An 18,538-nucleotide genomic window follows, 5' to 3' on the forward strand; every position below is an offset into this window, starting at 1 on the left:
AACACAAAGTTTTTACCCTCGGACAAAACCCAACGAATTCATCAAATATTGCGTGCGAGACTCGTGGCCGGTACTTGGAACCTAAAATAGGCACAAGGCCTTTTAGGACACCAAAACTTTGCAACTTTCATCACCCACAGGAGAAGATTGCATTGCCAGTTATTACAGTTACACAGCAACAAGCTCAGGAAGTGTCCACAATCCCAGATTCAGTTCTCAAAAGAGGTTCACACCGAACAGATTTGGTGGATGGAAAGTATCGGTGGACAGTCACCGATTCATCCCAAAAGAATGTCAACGAACCACGTTGTCACTGATGCGTCAACATTCAATGGGGAGCTCTTGTAAACAACGAATTGATGAAAGGCGCATGGGAGCAATATCAGAAAAAATGGCGTTACAATATAAAAGAAATGTGCGCAGTGTTAACCACAGTATCAGTCAAAGCGATGGAGTTTCGAAACTCGCCAGTGATTCTTCAGAACGACAAAAAAACAGTCTTGACCATCATATAGAACGAAGGCGGAACACGATCCCGTCAATTGTTAAAATTGACCGGACAACTGTTGGATCTGGTAGACCACTTCAACATGTTCTCCGCCTGCAACATTTACCAGGTCTCCTGAACACCGAAGCCGACCGGCTGTCAAGAAACCGCGCGGCCGTCGAGTGGCATATCACAGACGAAGAAACTTCGAGGTTATTTAGCCTGTGGGGCACACCCAATTTAGATCTCTTTGGTTCCCAGACGGCACATGTCAAGTCAGTTCATCCTAATAGTTTCCAAGTAGAAGAAGAAGTGGAAAAAGCCTAGCTGATTTTGGGCGAAATGAATTAACAGAGACATGGACACCACAAGAAAAGCAGTTATTGTCGTCGTGCTGGAGGCAGTATACCATAAAGACCAGCAAACGTAGCAAGGTATTTAGCTTGTCTATTTTTAACTCATTATCTTTCCTACCGGACCATTCTTGTGCATAAATTAGTCATTGCATCTGTTTGCGAGACGATATCCGATATAGAGATTTGTGCAAATGCAATTGTAAATTTCCTAAGCTTCCGATTCTTGATGCCAGGATATTGATTAGGTCTTTAAAAAGGCACAATATAAATTTAAATAGTTTGTATCAGACATCCAGACATGCAGCAGCTATTATTATCTTCTGGTCACATAATCTGACTCTTTTGCATGTGGATAAACTACACTTTGTAGATAATGTTAATTCCATAACATTGCATCCTGTTTGCGGTTCGAAGACGGACTCTTCCACGTATCGTCTTCGTACCATCAATCTAGCTGGAAATTTTTATCCTCACCAGACAGGAGCATTGATGCGGTATATTGGTTACGTACATTAGTACAACTGACTCGGAATATCCGAGGGAATATAACAAATTGATTCCTAGCGACTAGAAACCCGAGAAGGCCAGCGACTGCAGCAATAGTTGGTGGTGGATAAAGAAACTTCTGGCTGAAGCTGGTATTCAGGCACCAGCTGGAAGCTGTAAATCAGCAGTCTCTTAGAAGTCTCTTAAAAATCTCTGTCGCAGTATTTTCAGCCTGATTTTACAATATAGTTTTAATCAGATTGTTGCATTTTAACATGTACATATATATATATACAAAAAGAAAAAGAGGCACCAGGAGATAACAAAGTCTCATAATGGACTTCGGACGTCAAACGGAACTCATAAAATAAAAATTTTACCTTTACAATAAAAATTGTGTTATGCTTCCAATGGCGTCCAAACTCCCAGTAACGTCTTCTTGGTGCTATGTTATTATGAGCCTAACAATGACGAAATTGGTGGCTTGTATTGTATAAAGCTAGATTACGGTCCGGACTTGAAATGACAGACAGGGTGGCCGGTAATACTTTATCAAACATTAGTAGCGACATCTAGCGGCCAGCGAGGCGAAGACAGCGATGGACTCTCTCATATTGGACGTCTTTGGAAGTATAATACAAATTTTATTGTGAAGGTATTTTTTTTTTATATTTTAGAGTAAAAACAAACAGAACAAATGTTTTTTAAGCGGGAATTCGTTAATTCTGAATTCTTAATATAACATTTCTGTGCATCATTATACTGAACAGAGTTTCTAATTTTGAAATGGGAAGATTTCTGAACGAAAAACTTTAACTGCCTGTATTTAGTTTGACTAGCAAATTCGAATAAACTTAGCTACTGTAAAGGTGAAATAAAACACTTAAATAACCTTTATGTATTGTAAATTTATTTTCATTAAAACCGTTACAATTAACGAGTGAGCGCGGACGATGAAGATTGAAATATTTTAATCACAATGTATAATACGTTACACGACGATAAATACAATTTAGAAGCTTTACAATGGAGAAGAAATTTTTTTAATTCTTTGAAACCTTACTATAATGTGATAACTTTACGTCTTCCAAACTGCAAATCCTAATGTCACTTAGACGTTTCTATCGAGAGCCATATTTCAACTAACTACCAATAGTAAAGTTAAAAGGCGAGTTTAGTTTCATTAACAATGTACATTATAATTTCAATGTTATTTTAAAAAACAACACGTACTCGTATATATTCGTTGTATGTAGTGTGGTTACGAGTTATGTTAAAAAAATTTAATATCTTACAGAGACGAACATACACAGTAAACCTACAAGTATTAGAGCAACCTTATGTTTTTTCATTAATTCCTACTGCGTGATGGAGATTGTTGATAAGTTGATGAAACCGAAAAGGAAGCAGTCTGTGTGAATCAGTCGTTTAGATGATTTCAATATTTCAACTTAAAATAATTCACTAACTTAAAATATATATATATATAGATATATTTGGAAGAATTTTTTTGGTTTCACATTGAACTTAGAGAATTTAATTATTTTAATGAAAGCTAAGAAACTAAGAGGAATTTTTTCACTTAAGCATAGTAGGTACTAATGAGATAAATTAGCGTTTTGGTCCATCGAGCCGTTTGATCTTAAATACTATCGAAAGATTGTCAGAAGTGGCAAAGATATTGTACATTCTTACACACTACACTAGAATATGATACAACATTAACAATAACCGGTAACTCGGCCGTCCTCTGTGCTACACAGTCCCGTCCGAGTGTGTCGTTACTTGGCACTTGCTATTATTTACAGAATATAAACGTCACAAGGAGTTCGGACGTTTCAGTCACACTCGTGAGGTCTTCACAATGACTTTGATCAATTCATAGCCTCATTATAATATAAAATTATAATTTTATCACTTGTTTTTATTTTTATTAAAAATTGATTTGAATCGTAAAATAAGACACGAATATATACAGACAAACCACAACACTAAACTGAACCCCACTAAGAGGACTTTTAAATGATAGCTAATTTCACACCTTGAATGGTCCACTTGCATAGAGCACGAGCGCAGAGTGTAACCACGGAGCACCTTCAACACTGAGTATATAACACACAGAGGTATCCAAACACAGAACACCACCGCACATAGGTTTCCAGACACAGATATTTCCGCACAGAGATTTCAAAACGCAAAATACCCTCGCACAAAGGTCTCCAAAGACAGGAGACAAGAGTCAAACGTCAAACAGCAGCGCAATATTGTGCTGCGAGGCGCGTCGCTAGTAGTGGTCGGGCGGGCGGTACCCGCGGGCGAAGCTGCCGTACGCGCTGTCCTCCGACGACAGCGGACCGCGGCGGGCTCCGTACAGGGACTCGCGACGATCGGGCGCCGCGGACCCTGGGCGAGCGGAGAGACAAGCATTTAGTGGGATTTTACCGGCGAACTCTAAAAGTGACAACCATAAGATTACACAAGAAGGGCTAGAATACAAGAAATGAAGGTACCTGCGGGCCCGGGTCTGACTCCGTTAGCTGTGGTCCCATAGGCCGGGTCTCTTTGTGCGTTGTGTACATTCTGGTTCATGGTGACGGTGTGCGGAGGACGCAGCAGTAGAGACTGGGCTGTGGCCAGTGACGTGGCCGCCACCGCGCCCACGCCGCCCACGGCCGTGGTCACGCCCACACTGCCGACAGCCGCTCCACCAGCACTGCTGCTCTTACTGTACACTGACTGAGACCTGAGGACGTAATGTTGATAATGGAAATGATCTACATAAATACCACATGCGATCTTCACACAAAGATGTTAAGTTAAAATTATGGAATAAAGACTCCATCTTGACCGTTAAAAAATCCGAGTCCAACAAAAAAACCGAGTCCAAAAAAAAAAAGGTGTTGGAAAAAAGACATACAAAGAAGCTGTCGTAACAAATAGGAAGTTTTGTGTATAAAAAGTTAACAGCATGTCTCTGTTGTATGTAAGCATATTGTGTCGTTTCTGAGATTTATAGGAACTTTCGTATTATAGGAGGAGATCGTGAAATCTTTCAAAGCAACGGTAAATTATTTTTTTTTTCAAGGCAGTATCTATCATCAACACGATAAATCACAATCCACGACGTCAATAATTACATTTGGCAGGTTCCAGACCTGTGGAGCGTGTGTCGGGCGGGCGGCGGCGAGCGACAGTACAGGGACTTGGTACCGGAGTACAGGGGCTCCGTTGTATCGGGCCGGGGGGCGGCGGCGCAGTACGTCGGCTGGCGATAGTGGTGGTGACTCGGGAACGCGGGTTTATCCAACTCGTCCAGATCCCTAGGCGATGAAGCACGGGAATTGGAGTTGCCGCGAGGCCGCCGAGTGCCCCACTCGTGGAGGAGAGCGCATGCTATGCCACCGCCCAGACCCCCCACCCAGCAGACCCAGTGACTCTCCCAACGAGACAGCACGAACGACGGCCCCAGGGAACGAGCTGGATTTAACGACGGCATCTGATAATATAAAAAAATACAATATGTATCGAGATTTTAAATTAAACAAACTATTGACTATATCACTCACTTAACCCAACCTAATTTACTACAGCTCCGCTGTACCGATCGGAAGATTGATATAATCAGGTAAAATGAATTACGATATCGAAGCTTTGTTGCAAATGCACTCACCCACCGTTCATTGCATACATCCGTACGGGAAATGTAATGGGAAACTCGCATTTAGAAAGCTTAATTATAAAATAAATATGCAAATATTTCAACAACAACAACATTCAAATATTTATGAAAACTGAACTATTATAGTCATTAAAGTTAACCAATTCCCGTATATTGTTACGGCGAGCGCTGCTACACAATATGTTCGTAATTGCTACATCGCAGCTCTCACCATCGCCAGCACTGCTACCGTACAATATTCAAAAGTTTCGTGATTCAGCTGGAGCGGTTCGCGTGAACGATTCTCATCTTTAAGCGAAATTATATAAGTTCGACTTCGAGATGCGGCGAGGCATTTATTGTGCCGAATAACGAATTTTTACATTTACTTTGGAACGGAAATGAGCGAGCGATTTATAAAAACGTCTCCGTTGAAAGGAATCCACTATTTCGCTTTATTCATAACAAAAGTGCTATATCTGAGACTTGTACTAAAATCATCCTCTTTTCATCGGGCAAGGATTGTTGGCTGTAATTAGGGCAGATACGACTTTGTAATTTAAAAAGGGGCTCCTCTATAACTGCGGTCGACTCGATCCCTACTAAGTGCTAACCGCAATGGCACAGATAAAACAAAATAGTCCATTCTGAACCGTCCTAACGATAGTGCTTGTATTATTTTAAGCGTATCTTTAAATAAGCATCCTTTTATCAATTTGAATTGTATCCTTACTGCGTTCCTTCAAGAGATAAGATGACCAGCTGGCCATTTAGTCGCAAGGACATGTGATCTATTGCCAAATACAACTTTTGTACTATCCCACTTTGTCGTCTATTCAATAGATTGGTGGAAGCATCTTGTCTAGTTTTTGTGCGGCCTTCGACGATGTAAAAAAAGGAACATCTGTCCGTTAAGGATTCCTCACAAAAGGCAGGTAGTGTCGCGGGTGGATGCGCATTGTGCTTCGAGAATCGTACTCTTCTATTGAGAATTCTGCCTCCGTCCGCAAGATACTTAGGATCTGTTGTCTGACGAACACATATTTTGCACAAAGCTGGGGCTCTTCGATACAAAGAAATGTATACGCTTTCATGATAATTGAATTCCGAGAATTTGTTGCAACATCCATTTTATTTACACGTAAGGCTGTGAACCATAAATTATGGAGATCGTGCAGGTCTAAGGTTACAGAGTGGATTGAAGTTGGATTTCAATTGCGCACATTGTATTCAACACAATTTACTTTATTAACCACAGTATTTATTATGAAATGAAAATTATACATAATTTATATTGGGTGTAAGTCGTTAGTTAAGAGAAGAAAATTTTACTAGCTTTTAAATACATATAACATGCTTGTACGTGACGTCAAACGTCACTGTTATTATTTGTGCTACACTATTTAAGTGTTAAACAAGTGGAAAATCGTATACGTAATATTTTTTTGTGAATAACAAAGCCCTCTTTATAATATTGGAACGACATCATTTTTAAATAAAAACACATACTCGTATTTGGAACGAACAGAGCACATATAATTTAAGACTGACTATACGACACTTTCATAAAGCTGAACCAATTTTAAAGCTTTATAATTTTTATAGGTGATTTTTAATAAAATTAAAGTGATACTAACGGAGACAAAGCTCGCAGCACAGTAGGCCGCTCCGAGAAGCGCCGGTGCAGCACCCGTCCATCTCCTCTCCATGGCCGCGAAGTAGGCAGCAGCCACGAGCCCCGACAGCAGTAACTCGGAGCCAAGACGCTCCCAAGCCGCGCCCGCACCCACCGACAACGACGCTGATAATCCGCCGGCATAACCAGGCACACTCACTCTGAAATATCATAACGAGGACATGTTTATCTTGCAAAATTTAGTTGAGCTATACACTGGTTGGGAGTAACGGACGTGTTTTTACATACTATAACATACAAAAGTCTATTCAAAAAGATTCAACGGAAATATTTGTGTTATATAATGGCAATAAATCAATTAGTTCCTCTATATTAGATGCAGACCGATCTAATGTCAGGTTTGAGTTCATTACCGTTGTGTTTGAATTACATCCCTATTGTGACAGACTAATTAGGACGTTCAGATTTCAATTAATTGGAAAATAATGTAAGCAATTATGTTATTTAAATAATACCGTATAAAGACTGAGAGGAAATAAAAAATAAATCAGTATCAATCAATACATATTAAAAAACAAAGTCCCTCGTCGCGTCTGTCTGTCTGTTCGCGATAAACGGAAAAACTACTGCACCGATTACCAAACAGTTATCACCACTCGATAGCGTGATTCTCGAAGAAGGTTTTAGTATATAATTTGTTAAGTTTTTGTATTTACTTGTTTGTACATTAACGATATTTGTTGAAGATGTCGGGAAAACATGAGTCGTCTGAGAGCTGTTATCGAAAACGATGTCTAAAGTATTTGAGATATAACAAAATAATATATGGTGGAATTGTTTATCTTATATAGATCTACAGAGAAGTCCACCGTGGCATATGCCTATACCTTAAAGATAACCTACTATTATTATTACTTATTATATTCGAAAAAAATGTTTAGCGTCTTATACATGTACGTTATAAGACATTTAACCAGTAATATATTTAAGGCTTTAAAAAATTCACTATATTTGACTAATTGCAAGAAAGGAGCCGTCATTAGATTTATGTTCTTTCAAAATTCAAGATTGCTTCAGACTTGTTTCTTAGACCGTAGTTCTTTTACAAACTGCAGTCTTTCAACGTCTCCCGTCTTTCAACGGAAAAAAGTTACCGAAAGAATTCCAATCGTATTTTCTTTTTGGCTACTTCAGAATTGAATTCTGAGTATGCCAATTACATCTACAGTGTATCGCTCTTACAAAATTGTAATCTATATTAGAAACAGAGTATTTTATTTTCCACTTATGTTATTATTAATATTCATAACATTTCCCCCACAGTGTATAACTTTGTTTAACAGTGTTAGTGTCCCTAATACAACCTCCGCAACTAACGACGCTCCACTAATGTTTCATTTGCTCGTGTAATGAGGGACGTCCGTTATAAAAAGCTCATCAGTTTGTCAGTTACGATGTATAACGTCATAAAAATGATCATCTCTTCTAAGTCTCTCTGTATACGTCCTTGAAATAAAATACCTCATGCTCAGCTCATTTCATACGACGGTGAATACAGATTTATTATAAGTAATTATTTTCAATAAAACTGATTCTCGGCTGTCACATTCGACGTGATCGATTCACATATATCTAAGATTACTTTATGGAGAGCGATATTTATAGTAAATTTTAATGTGTAACTAACTTGGCAGCTGCAACAAAATTGAAAATATTACAAGATCAAATAGAAGTTAAAGACATCTGAGTACCCGTGTATAAAATACCCGCAAAAATAAATTTGGTATAATAATAAAATCATTATAGCAATTTATTATGATTTTCTTATCATCAAATGGATGGAATTCAGTGCATATGACGTCCTACCACCGACATAACTTACACTAGACCACATCGGACCTCATTAAATGTCACCCCTGAGACTTTAATTCCGGCACCGCGTTGGATTACTTTTATTATACGAGGGAATTATAGGAAGAAGTTAATGAAAGAAATGATAAATTAATTAAAAGTTTTATAAAAAACTAAACGTATCTCTGAAAAGGAGCAGTTGTTCATCAGTTAAGAGGGATAAATTGCCTCTTAAGATCGGACAGCTGTTTGCGGGTTAACTGGATGTGAACACGCGATCCCTCACATACGTGCTGTCGATGACCCCGTTAACTCGTCTTAATCGGAGTACGGTTAATTCATTGTAAAACCTTATAAGATAAAAACTCTCGCACTTTTATTTCATTTCGTCCGAACGTGATCACGGTTACTGTTGAGGAATCGAAGCTTCGAAATATGTAGTTATAAATAATTAAAACAAGCGTGGTATCCGAAAACCTTAGTATTTAAATGTCATAATCATCAGCCTCAGAGCTCACTGCTCAGCAAATGCCTCTTCTTACATGGAGAAGCATTAATCACCACGCTTGCTCGAGGCGGGTTGGCGATTTCAAACTTATAATTTGAAATTATAAGTCCAGGTTTCCTCACGATGTTTTCCTTCACCGACAGTCAGTGGTGTCTTAATACTCTTAGAAAGTACATATCACTCGGAAAAGATCACATTAGTACACGAGAAAATCTTAGATATCATTAAAATGAAACTCCGAAAAATTGTATTCCGTATTGTTTGACCAGCAATTAGAACATCTTTCGTACTTTTACGACATCTGTATTACATCGCTAAAAGGAACGCAATATTATGTGATTAATTCTCGAAGATTAATACAGGAATAAACAAACGTTATGTCGAGCCGATCTTGATACATATTCGGATTGAAACATTCACTTAGTTTTTCATTACCTTCTATAAAAAAGCCGTAACTCTCCGTTTGACAAATAAAAAAACCCGCATTCGTATTTGAAGTCGTTCCGTGCGATTTAATTGAATAAAAAAAATTCCGAACCTTAATTTATATTCTTTCAAGCTCAGTTTTCACGTTTTGTGTTTTAATGCGTTATATTAATGGCTTTTAAATTGTATTCTGTGCTTTGTTCTAAATGAACAAATTAGTTTTATTGTATATAAGATATTTCTTTATTTTCTATCTTCGAGATGGTACACATTATCTGGTCGTAAGTTATAGGTCAGCGGCCTTAATACGAGTTTTCACCGTCAAAATAATCGTCGCCAGTTTCTTTGTTTTCATTCATATATATTAAGTTATAAGAATATGAACGAAGATTTGAGAATGAAAACCTTAGAGACGGAAGTTGCTTAGTCTGTCGATATTTTGCCGCACTAAGGATACAGACCTGTTCGTAAACATTTTCTTTCCTTACGAATATAAAGTTATATAATTTCAATGGTCCCACTCTGAAGAATGGTATGCGTGTATAGATTTTCAGTACTACGAATGTATATGACAATATATGGATGTTGAAATTATAGATGAGAGTTCGTTATATTCCATGCAAAAAATATACAACAGGTTTTAATTAAATTTACAATAATGTAGCTTACACTAAAATATATAGTTTGGATTAGATTTACAACGCTAACACGCCATGATGGTTGAAACTTGTATGAAGTCACGTGACACGCACAATAGATTGTGCTGCCGGATACTTTCAAACTTACCATGAGTTTGCTCGTTAAATTGAACACAGACAATAGCTAGTTTTTATAGTTATATGAATTAAAACATGCAAACAGTCTGTATTAAGTTTACGATACAATCCGGTGGTATTAGCACGTATTTATTTTTATAACCGTACTTATTAACTTCTCAAAATGTGGCTTGTTGTGCAAATAAGGCTTCTGGCAGCTTATTCTAAAGGTAGTCATGACAGCGCAGTAAGATCTCCATTAATGACACAGATATTAGCATATGACAGATGAAGTAAAAAATGTCTGTGAACTTTATGACGAAACAACGTAAGCAATAATAACATACAATATTGCATATTTACATTTACTTATGATTGTCCTTAGTTACGTAAGATCTAAGAAATCAGTACCCAGTATGTTGTTTAATATTAATGCTTGTTTTTAATATAAAAAAAAAAGTTCGTATTTCGTATAACGATGTCGATGTTTGCTATTCGGATATAACCGGGGTATTATATTATATACGTTTATTCTTTTACCTGTTGAGATTACGTTACGGGTGCGGGCCGCGACAGAATCCTCTGTATTTTCAACTGCCCCATTCATTACTCTGAAGACATAGGATGTTTAGTCTTATAGTAAAAGCGAAAGCCGAGTGAAATACCTATATACGATGCACCCTGACAGTGTTATGTCATATTAAACAAAAACAAACAGCTCCATTCATCTTAAATGAGTCACCTAGTTCTATTATAGCCCCGAGCCAAGTCCCGACACGATCTAGTTCATCCTGCCGTCAACAATAGCTATTGAAATATCTGATGAATGGTCTCCACCGCGGCCCATAAACATATCCTTGTCACAATGGAATAAAGAAATACACCTTCGGACCGCATCCTGTGCTATTTCTATTTCCTTCAAAATTTACGCTCTATCCTCAGACGGGATCTCTTTGTCACTTACCAAGATCGCTTTTCAAATAATTTTACGTTACATATAATATTACGTCTATTTATGTGTCACAAGGTTTACGATGAATTTTTCAGTGACATTACTGATATTAAAACTTTCGCCGCATAATCAAGAAGGATATCTTGAAATAGTTCATTAATAAGTTAATGTTTTACATTAAGTACTTATTTAATATAGGAGTTAGTCGTAATAAACGAATTCAAACATAGTATGGATACGTTATTTTCGATGGCGACAAAGAAACCATAACTTTACTTTTACGAAAGCACCGACATGAAAGAAAATCAGACAAAACAAATGTAAACAAACAAGGTTCAATAAAAATTTTGAAAGCTTTAAGTTGTTTGCCTTGTAAGTAGCATCATATCTTAGATCAAAGATCGTATGAAGCGCCTACATTTCGTTCCAAACAAATTACGAGCGAGTCTCCGCTGGCACGTCCCGTCGCAGTTATAACGTGAGCAATATTGCGACCCTACACTCCATAGCCCATACTAATGTCAAGAATTCGAGCACTCACTCCGACATCTCTATATTACTCAATTTGGGTTATTTTTCTATTATGATAATGTTATATTTTGGTTTACCTTTAACCAGATATTTATTTCATCTGAAAATATTATACAAAATGAAAATATATAAGTTCTGTACGAATATTTTAGACCATCGCCTCAATAAAAGGGGTTAAATGGCGGCAAAGCATGTGATGTTATGTTGTAGAGAAAATATTTACCTATATAGTGGCTGCGTATTTTCACCCAAACACAAAAATCACAAAGGAGAATTATGTTTTTAAACTGTACATGGCTGTATATCTAAAAAAGGGTTAGCTTTAAAAATAAGTAATTTGAGTAGAATAATATGTAGAACAACAATTATTTTTCCTTCCAAAACCACGGTACGAGTTTATGAAATAATTTTTACGAGGTACCAAAAAATACAACACCCATTATTGTCGATTGTGTGTGTGTGTGTGTGTGTGTGTATATATGTGTGAGTGTGTGTGTGTGTGTGTGATGTCGAAAATGTAAAAAAAAACACCAACCTTATATAAATACGGCATTAAAATTAGAAACCTTCGTTTAACAAGCGATGACACATTAAAAAATGAACTTTATATATTACAAAATCAGGTTTTTTAAGTATTCTCAAACTTTTCGCTCAACTTACTTCAAATAAAACTAATAGAGTTGAAATTTTTGTTATTCTTACATCCACAAGGACCGTGGCTTCGGGGGATCTCTAAATCAATATTCCAGTCAATACATTTACCAGAAGATACTTTCGTTCCACCATTATTATAGGTAACAAACGCTCGTCGTCTCTTTTTAATACAACATACTTATTATAATTTTCTTATTGTTTCCCCGAGAAACCAAGAAATACAGATAATTTCTTCTGAACGAAGATTTCTTGCTATTTAAAGAAATTGCTAACAATAAGATCTTTGGATATGTAATTATATATTAATTGCCTAAAAATTGTTTTCAGTTTTAACAACGAGAATAGGCCCGAGTAATTTGTTAGTCTATTTTTAATTTATGCACACATACAAATATACATACATATATACGCACACATATATACAAAGACAAACTTACCGCTCTGTATATGCAAATATTTGTACGTTTTTTGTGGTTACTCACACGAGAAAAACCTATTGGACCTTTTTGGATTCTGTTCTATATGGAAGGGTAGTTACTGAACTGTGACAATTAATAAATATAATATAATAAATAAACATTTGAAATAAAAGAAGATGTGCCTACGTTTTATATATAATGATGTTATTAATGTAAGCAAAAATCACATTCCATATCGGCACTTAGAAACAAACCGATATTCGATATGTTACATAGTAAATAAATAAATGATTATTACTGTTAACTCGTCTCAATGATTAAATTGTAAATTATAATACTACAATACATATATATACTAGATTGCCTTTTCATTACATTAACTACAAAACTATCAGGCAAAATGGTGACCCCGACGTCATCACCAATTTGAAAAAACTAAAAGCAAATTAATAATTTGATTCTAGTTTCGCTCCACATATTCACGTTTAGTTCAATTAAATTTAATCGTAGCTCCAAGAACATTGAAATGAAGTCAAAATATGTCGTTATATTATTACGTCATTCAGATTAGCCTTACCTTTATCCGACTACCATCGGTGTAAAGCTTTGCCGTTCTAACTCCCGCAAACAGTATGTTACGTCGACTTCACTATCACCGCGCGCATGGTAAGCGTTAACATTTCTACATTCGTAAATCCTCCCACATTATTGCATAAAATTACGTTATTGAATGTGAAAAGGGCTTCGTATTTAGGTGTGACTTAGCAAAACTTGGACTAAGCACACCGATCCGGTGATTATTACCACAGTAATGTAATGTAAGATCGATAGTTTTTGAGGTTAGTTTTTAGACAATGAAAACTTGTATTACGACCAAACATTTGACACGAGATTTTGATATGAAATTAAAACAAAAAAAAAACATGAAAACTGTCAGTTTTTCTTCATATTATACAAACTATATTAGGGATATATACAAACAAGGTTTACATTATTTAACGTTACATATGTGCGTAATTATTAATAAAAAAGTACATATATATAAAAAAATAGATAAAAAGAATGCACAAAAAATGCAAACGATGTATAGCAATATATTTGAGGTAATTAGTTTATTGGGGAACTTCCAGAGCGAAAACTGTATTCCGAACGCACCTGCGTCCGATACCATCTAACGTTTTAAATATCTAACATCCGTTCTAATACCATTGTTCAAGATGCACCCCTGATACACTTTATGTGCGCGTTTTAACGTCCTTTCGGTTAATAAAAAAACATTCACAAAACATTAAATTTAAATGTTTGTTTTGTGAATATGTATTAATTCGCCGCAAATAGTTTTCAGTGTCGTATTGAATTGTGGCTGGGTTTATAATATAAATTCTATTTTATAAAACAACGACATAACTATTTAATATATTTTTATATGAATTCTATTTAATATATATATAACATATTAAATTCTATTTAATATATATATAACATATTAAATAGAATTTCTGAAATTCTTCAACAGATGTATTGATCTACAGCAGGACAGCGAAAGTAAACAGCACGGCAATATTTGACAGAACAAACAGTGAAATTCTGCGTCATCGGAGCGATCTTTTGAGACTAATTAATGCCGATGGAATTTAATAACAGCATTTAATTTATTTCTGAACAAATAACTGAAGATTTATAGCAAGATATATTCGGTTCCCATCACTAATCTCTACATAATTGGAGTCTTTGTTCGTCCATGGGACAAATTCATCCGCAGCATCCCACATCCAGATCCCTTAGATGCGTTATCAGGAGATGATTATGCATAATTTATGCTTAGGGTCAAGTGGGCGAAACGTTAGCTGGGGGTCTTTTATGAATGGTCAGTAAATTGGCGAACATTCACACCTTATGGCGGGATGAGTGGAGCTTTTTTTATATATACTTTATTTGTTATCTGTGGTGAGAACAAACGCCGTATTAGCATAGGCCCATTTATGATCTATATTTGTTTAGTTGTTTTTTTTTTTTTTGGATGAGCAAGCATCTGACATAAGGAGCTTATACATATTTAGAACACTGCTCTTAAATAAATATATAAATAAATACTTTTTTTATTATTAATTTCCTGATTTCATGGCTTTAAAAGACTACACTTATAGTTTGTATTATAAATTGTTAAAAAGCTAAAATAGCGTTAAATTCGATATAATAAATAATGAACAATAGACAGTATCGGTGGAAGTATGGCAACACATAAAACCCAGCCCCCAGAAAGCAACGAGCGAACAATTACATTTAATTTACCGATGCACTTTTTAACGCACTCCAGTATGGACCCTTCCTTTTTATAAGTAATAAAATGTGACATTTGTTAAAAATATAACCGGGAGGGTATGGATTACTAAATTTCAATTGTATTAAGTGCCACTTGTTTAAAATGTATCGGATGAGCCGACAATTTATTTTAAAGCATTATGAGCCTTAATACTTCGTAATAAACGTTTCGTTGCAGCGATTAATGAATACTCTTTCGAGAGCTCTCGTATTTTAATTTGAGTTTGATTTCATATTGTGATGCTTGTTGCTGAATTTAGTTAATGCGATTCAGTGTATTTTTAATGTAACATATACGTTAACGGTCAGAGTTTGGAATATTTAGGTTTTATACGTCAGAAATATTATCTTGAATAGAGCTATTCATATTCCTCTTGAGGGATGTCTTAAATTTTAAGAGCTTGACGTTTATTTAGACCGAAAAGGATCGTAAAACAGAATGACATAATAATCTCAATGCTATAACCCTTCGTCGATAATAATTCCGCGTACAAAGACATCAAATATTTTTTCGGCATAAACCCTTTTTTTCCAAAAATAACATTTCACAGCGGGTGTCGGGCGCGAACTTGTTGCCCTTTGCCCTTTAACCATAGACAAAACACAACTATCGTGACCCATAACCCTTTGCGGCATGTGTCGCGGCGGTAAAACGAAACCGACAATTGCAACAAATAAATATCATTGTCAATTTACTAATAATATTTTATTCCTTATTACATAGAAGTTAAGGTTCCATATTTCGCATGCGAGCGACAAACCCTCAGCGGCTGTCGGAATAGGATTTACATTGCGAATGTCTCTTGTTTTTTATTAGTCCTATCTGACATATGGCATTATTTATGGATAATATTAAACCGCTATCTGTCGCCTGCCAAAAATAATCTGTTTGGCTATGAAACATCCGGGTGCGGTATTTGTGGGAGGCTTTATGTGAATATCTGTACGGCGAAGTAATATAAGGATAACCGGTAAGTTATGTTTATAAGATTCTTTTCCCGGAACACTCTGATTACGCGTTCCTTGCATGAAAAGATGTAAAGAAATCCTCCGAACGTATCTTATACTCCTGAGAGTGCTCTTTATCCAGGCTCTTTTCATCACTAATGACCTTTGAGCAAGTTAATTTGATCTCCTAATTTATTTAACATTAAAAAACTTTAGACATTCAGTTATACCTACAAAATTAATCTACATATAATAAATATCAAGGCACCAAGTGGGTCACTTGTTATATAGAAATTCTAAGTTAAGCATTAATCAATTAATGCAATAACATATAAAAAATTTACCTCTTTTTTTAATATTAAATTTTTTTCGTACAAAATAAAGACAACTTGTACCATCAAGATGTCCGGTTGGATATGAAAAACGTATTTGTTTCACCGCAATCAATTTTATATAAAATAAATTCAGACAATACAGTCATATCAATTATTAAGTTATTTACCATATAAATACATTTAATAAAGACTGCATTTTGTATTGTATATTTATATAATGATTTGTTGAAACTTTTAGTCTCTTCTACTTAATTAGAAACATACCTACATATATGTGTGTGTGCGTGTGTCTGTGTATATGTGTGTGTGTTTGTATAATTCAGCAAGGGAATATTCAAACGAATAATTCACGTTTGCTACGGAACAATTAAAATAAGGTCTAGTTTTTGTAAAAAGGACTACAGCATTAATGATCCGACAATAGCTTGACCCGCATGGATCGTAACGAACGGGTATAATTGAAACATCCTGCCGACGACGGATTCAATTTAAATCTTTGAGCTCATTAAAACTAAATCACTGGATTTTTTTTCTCACGACCACCATCGGCGCCGTTGAAAATTGGACTTAATTTTTTTATACATTAAATACATTTTGTACTGGAGGAACACAATTATATATATGAATTTTAATTCAAATATGACAGTACATGATCGAAAACGCATTTTCTAAAGGTGAATTCGAACTTGCTACCGTCGATATATATCGTTTCAGTTGCTTTCATTTTTATTCCACAGGTTGCGGCGTGAGACCGGCTGTCGGCGATGAATTTTTCATTGATTACTTTCTCTTTGAATGCTATATCGCATATTCAAAATGGATTTAGTGTTTAAAACGTAATGACACCAATGATACATACGTTAATATAATAAAACGTAAAGCTTTGATATACAAAAGCTCTCGCGGATAAGAATCTTTTGATAGGTTTATATTTAAAAAATAATTTATTTAACAGTCAATGGAAGTTTTGATTTAGTCTACTTGCGTACATATTGAAAAAAAAAAAACTACACGCTTTAAGTCAAATGTATATGTTCCTATATCTTTATCTATCCACTCACGTGAATATATACCTACAATAGGTTCGTTGTATTTATATAATATATAACATTATTCAACATAACAAGCTACTTATTCTGAGCTTATAAAAGCTATTTATTATACCGAATTTTTGCAAAATGTAGCGTTATATTTTTGAAATATAATACCGGTTTAAACAAGATATATCCCAAAGCGCTGAAGCTGCTTTAAGGTCTTAAGTGGTGTGTTGTCGTAACTTTAGTTCCACCAAAATTACATAAAATTTTTATGTATCATATTTTTTTTTGACTCCTTATTTAATGTATAGTGAGATTTCGAATAGTGTCTCAATTTTATTAGCATTTAATTTTCTTTTAAATTCTTTGAATAACGCTGGAAATGACTCCAATAATAAATGACTTCCGTCACATTAAGTATAAGTTATGCTCAAGTCTGAACGATAGTTCGATTAAAATGGAATAGATTAAAAAATATCATTTCTAGTCTATGGTTCAGTTTTTAGTGAAATTAAACTAGTTTTTTAAACTCAATATGAATTGAATATGTAAATTTCTATAATTATATTATTCTGAAAATAAAAATATATTATTAAAATATTTACAATTCTCAAACAGTCCATTCACATATCTTCGTTACTTCAGTCATAGACAGACAGGCGTCGAGGCAAAGGCATGTCTGATTTGAACATTAATTTATTAATGAATAGTTTATGTTCCTTCGTTTCCAATTTATAGTACATATATATATTGACCACCAGCTACTGTAAACATAAATCTCGGTTAACGTCATTGTTTACAAAATTTCTTTAATTTAAACTTAGTCACCGTAACATCAACGAAATATGGTACCGAGGGGTCAAATAAATTGTGAACTTTTGTCACGAAGGGGCTTTATGAATACGATGTTTTGGAGTTATCTCTCGTCCCTTATTAAGTAATACCAATAATAAGACCAGCCAGTTTGGATCGTTGACTGTTTAAGTCGGTATTCATTAAAAAAAAAAAAGTTTTATAACAAACCTTTTTTCATTCGACGCATTCATTGGACTAGTATAAGTTCCTGGTTCATAGTCTATCATACTAAAGAAACGGAAACAAACTTTATTTGAAGGGACCGTTAATTTCATAGGATTCGGAGTGATTAAGAGCAAGCGACAATGGCGGCTCGGATTTC

At 35.3% G+C, this 18,538-nt stretch overlaps 1 protein-coding gene across 2 annotated transcripts in view; it reads right to left on the bottom strand.

Annotated features, from left to right (window-relative positions):
• Nucleotides 1-2,217: 2,217 nt before the first annotated feature.
• Nucleotides 2,218-18,538, bottom strand: part of LOC116778950 (neurogenic protein big brain) — a 40,793-nt gene continuing 24,472 nt past the window's right edge. The window contains exons 3-6 of one of the 2 annotated variants that reach the window (XM_032673058.2): nt 6,625-6,823; nt 4,485-4,825; nt 3,840-4,072; nt 2,218-3,732 (exon numbers count right to left, since the gene is read on the bottom strand). In XM_032673058.2, coding sequence (XP_032528949.1) covers nt 3,614-3,732; nt 3,840-4,072; nt 4,485-4,825; nt 6,625-6,823 — 892 coding nt within the window. In that variant the 3' untranslated portion in view covers nt 2,218-3,613. Of the gene's footprint in view, nt 3,733-3,839; nt 4,073-4,466; nt 4,826-6,624; nt 6,824-18,538 lie in introns of both variants that reach the window. The other variant, XM_061529879.1, reaches the window with a different exon arrangement.

Source organism: Danaus plexippus, chromosome 6 (genome assembly GCF_018135715.1).
Source record: "Danaus plexippus chromosome 6, MEX_DaPlex, whole genome shotgun sequence".
In the NCBI taxonomy this organism is placed as follows: domain Eukaryota; kingdom Metazoa; phylum Arthropoda; class Insecta; order Lepidoptera; family Nymphalidae; genus Danaus; species Danaus plexippus.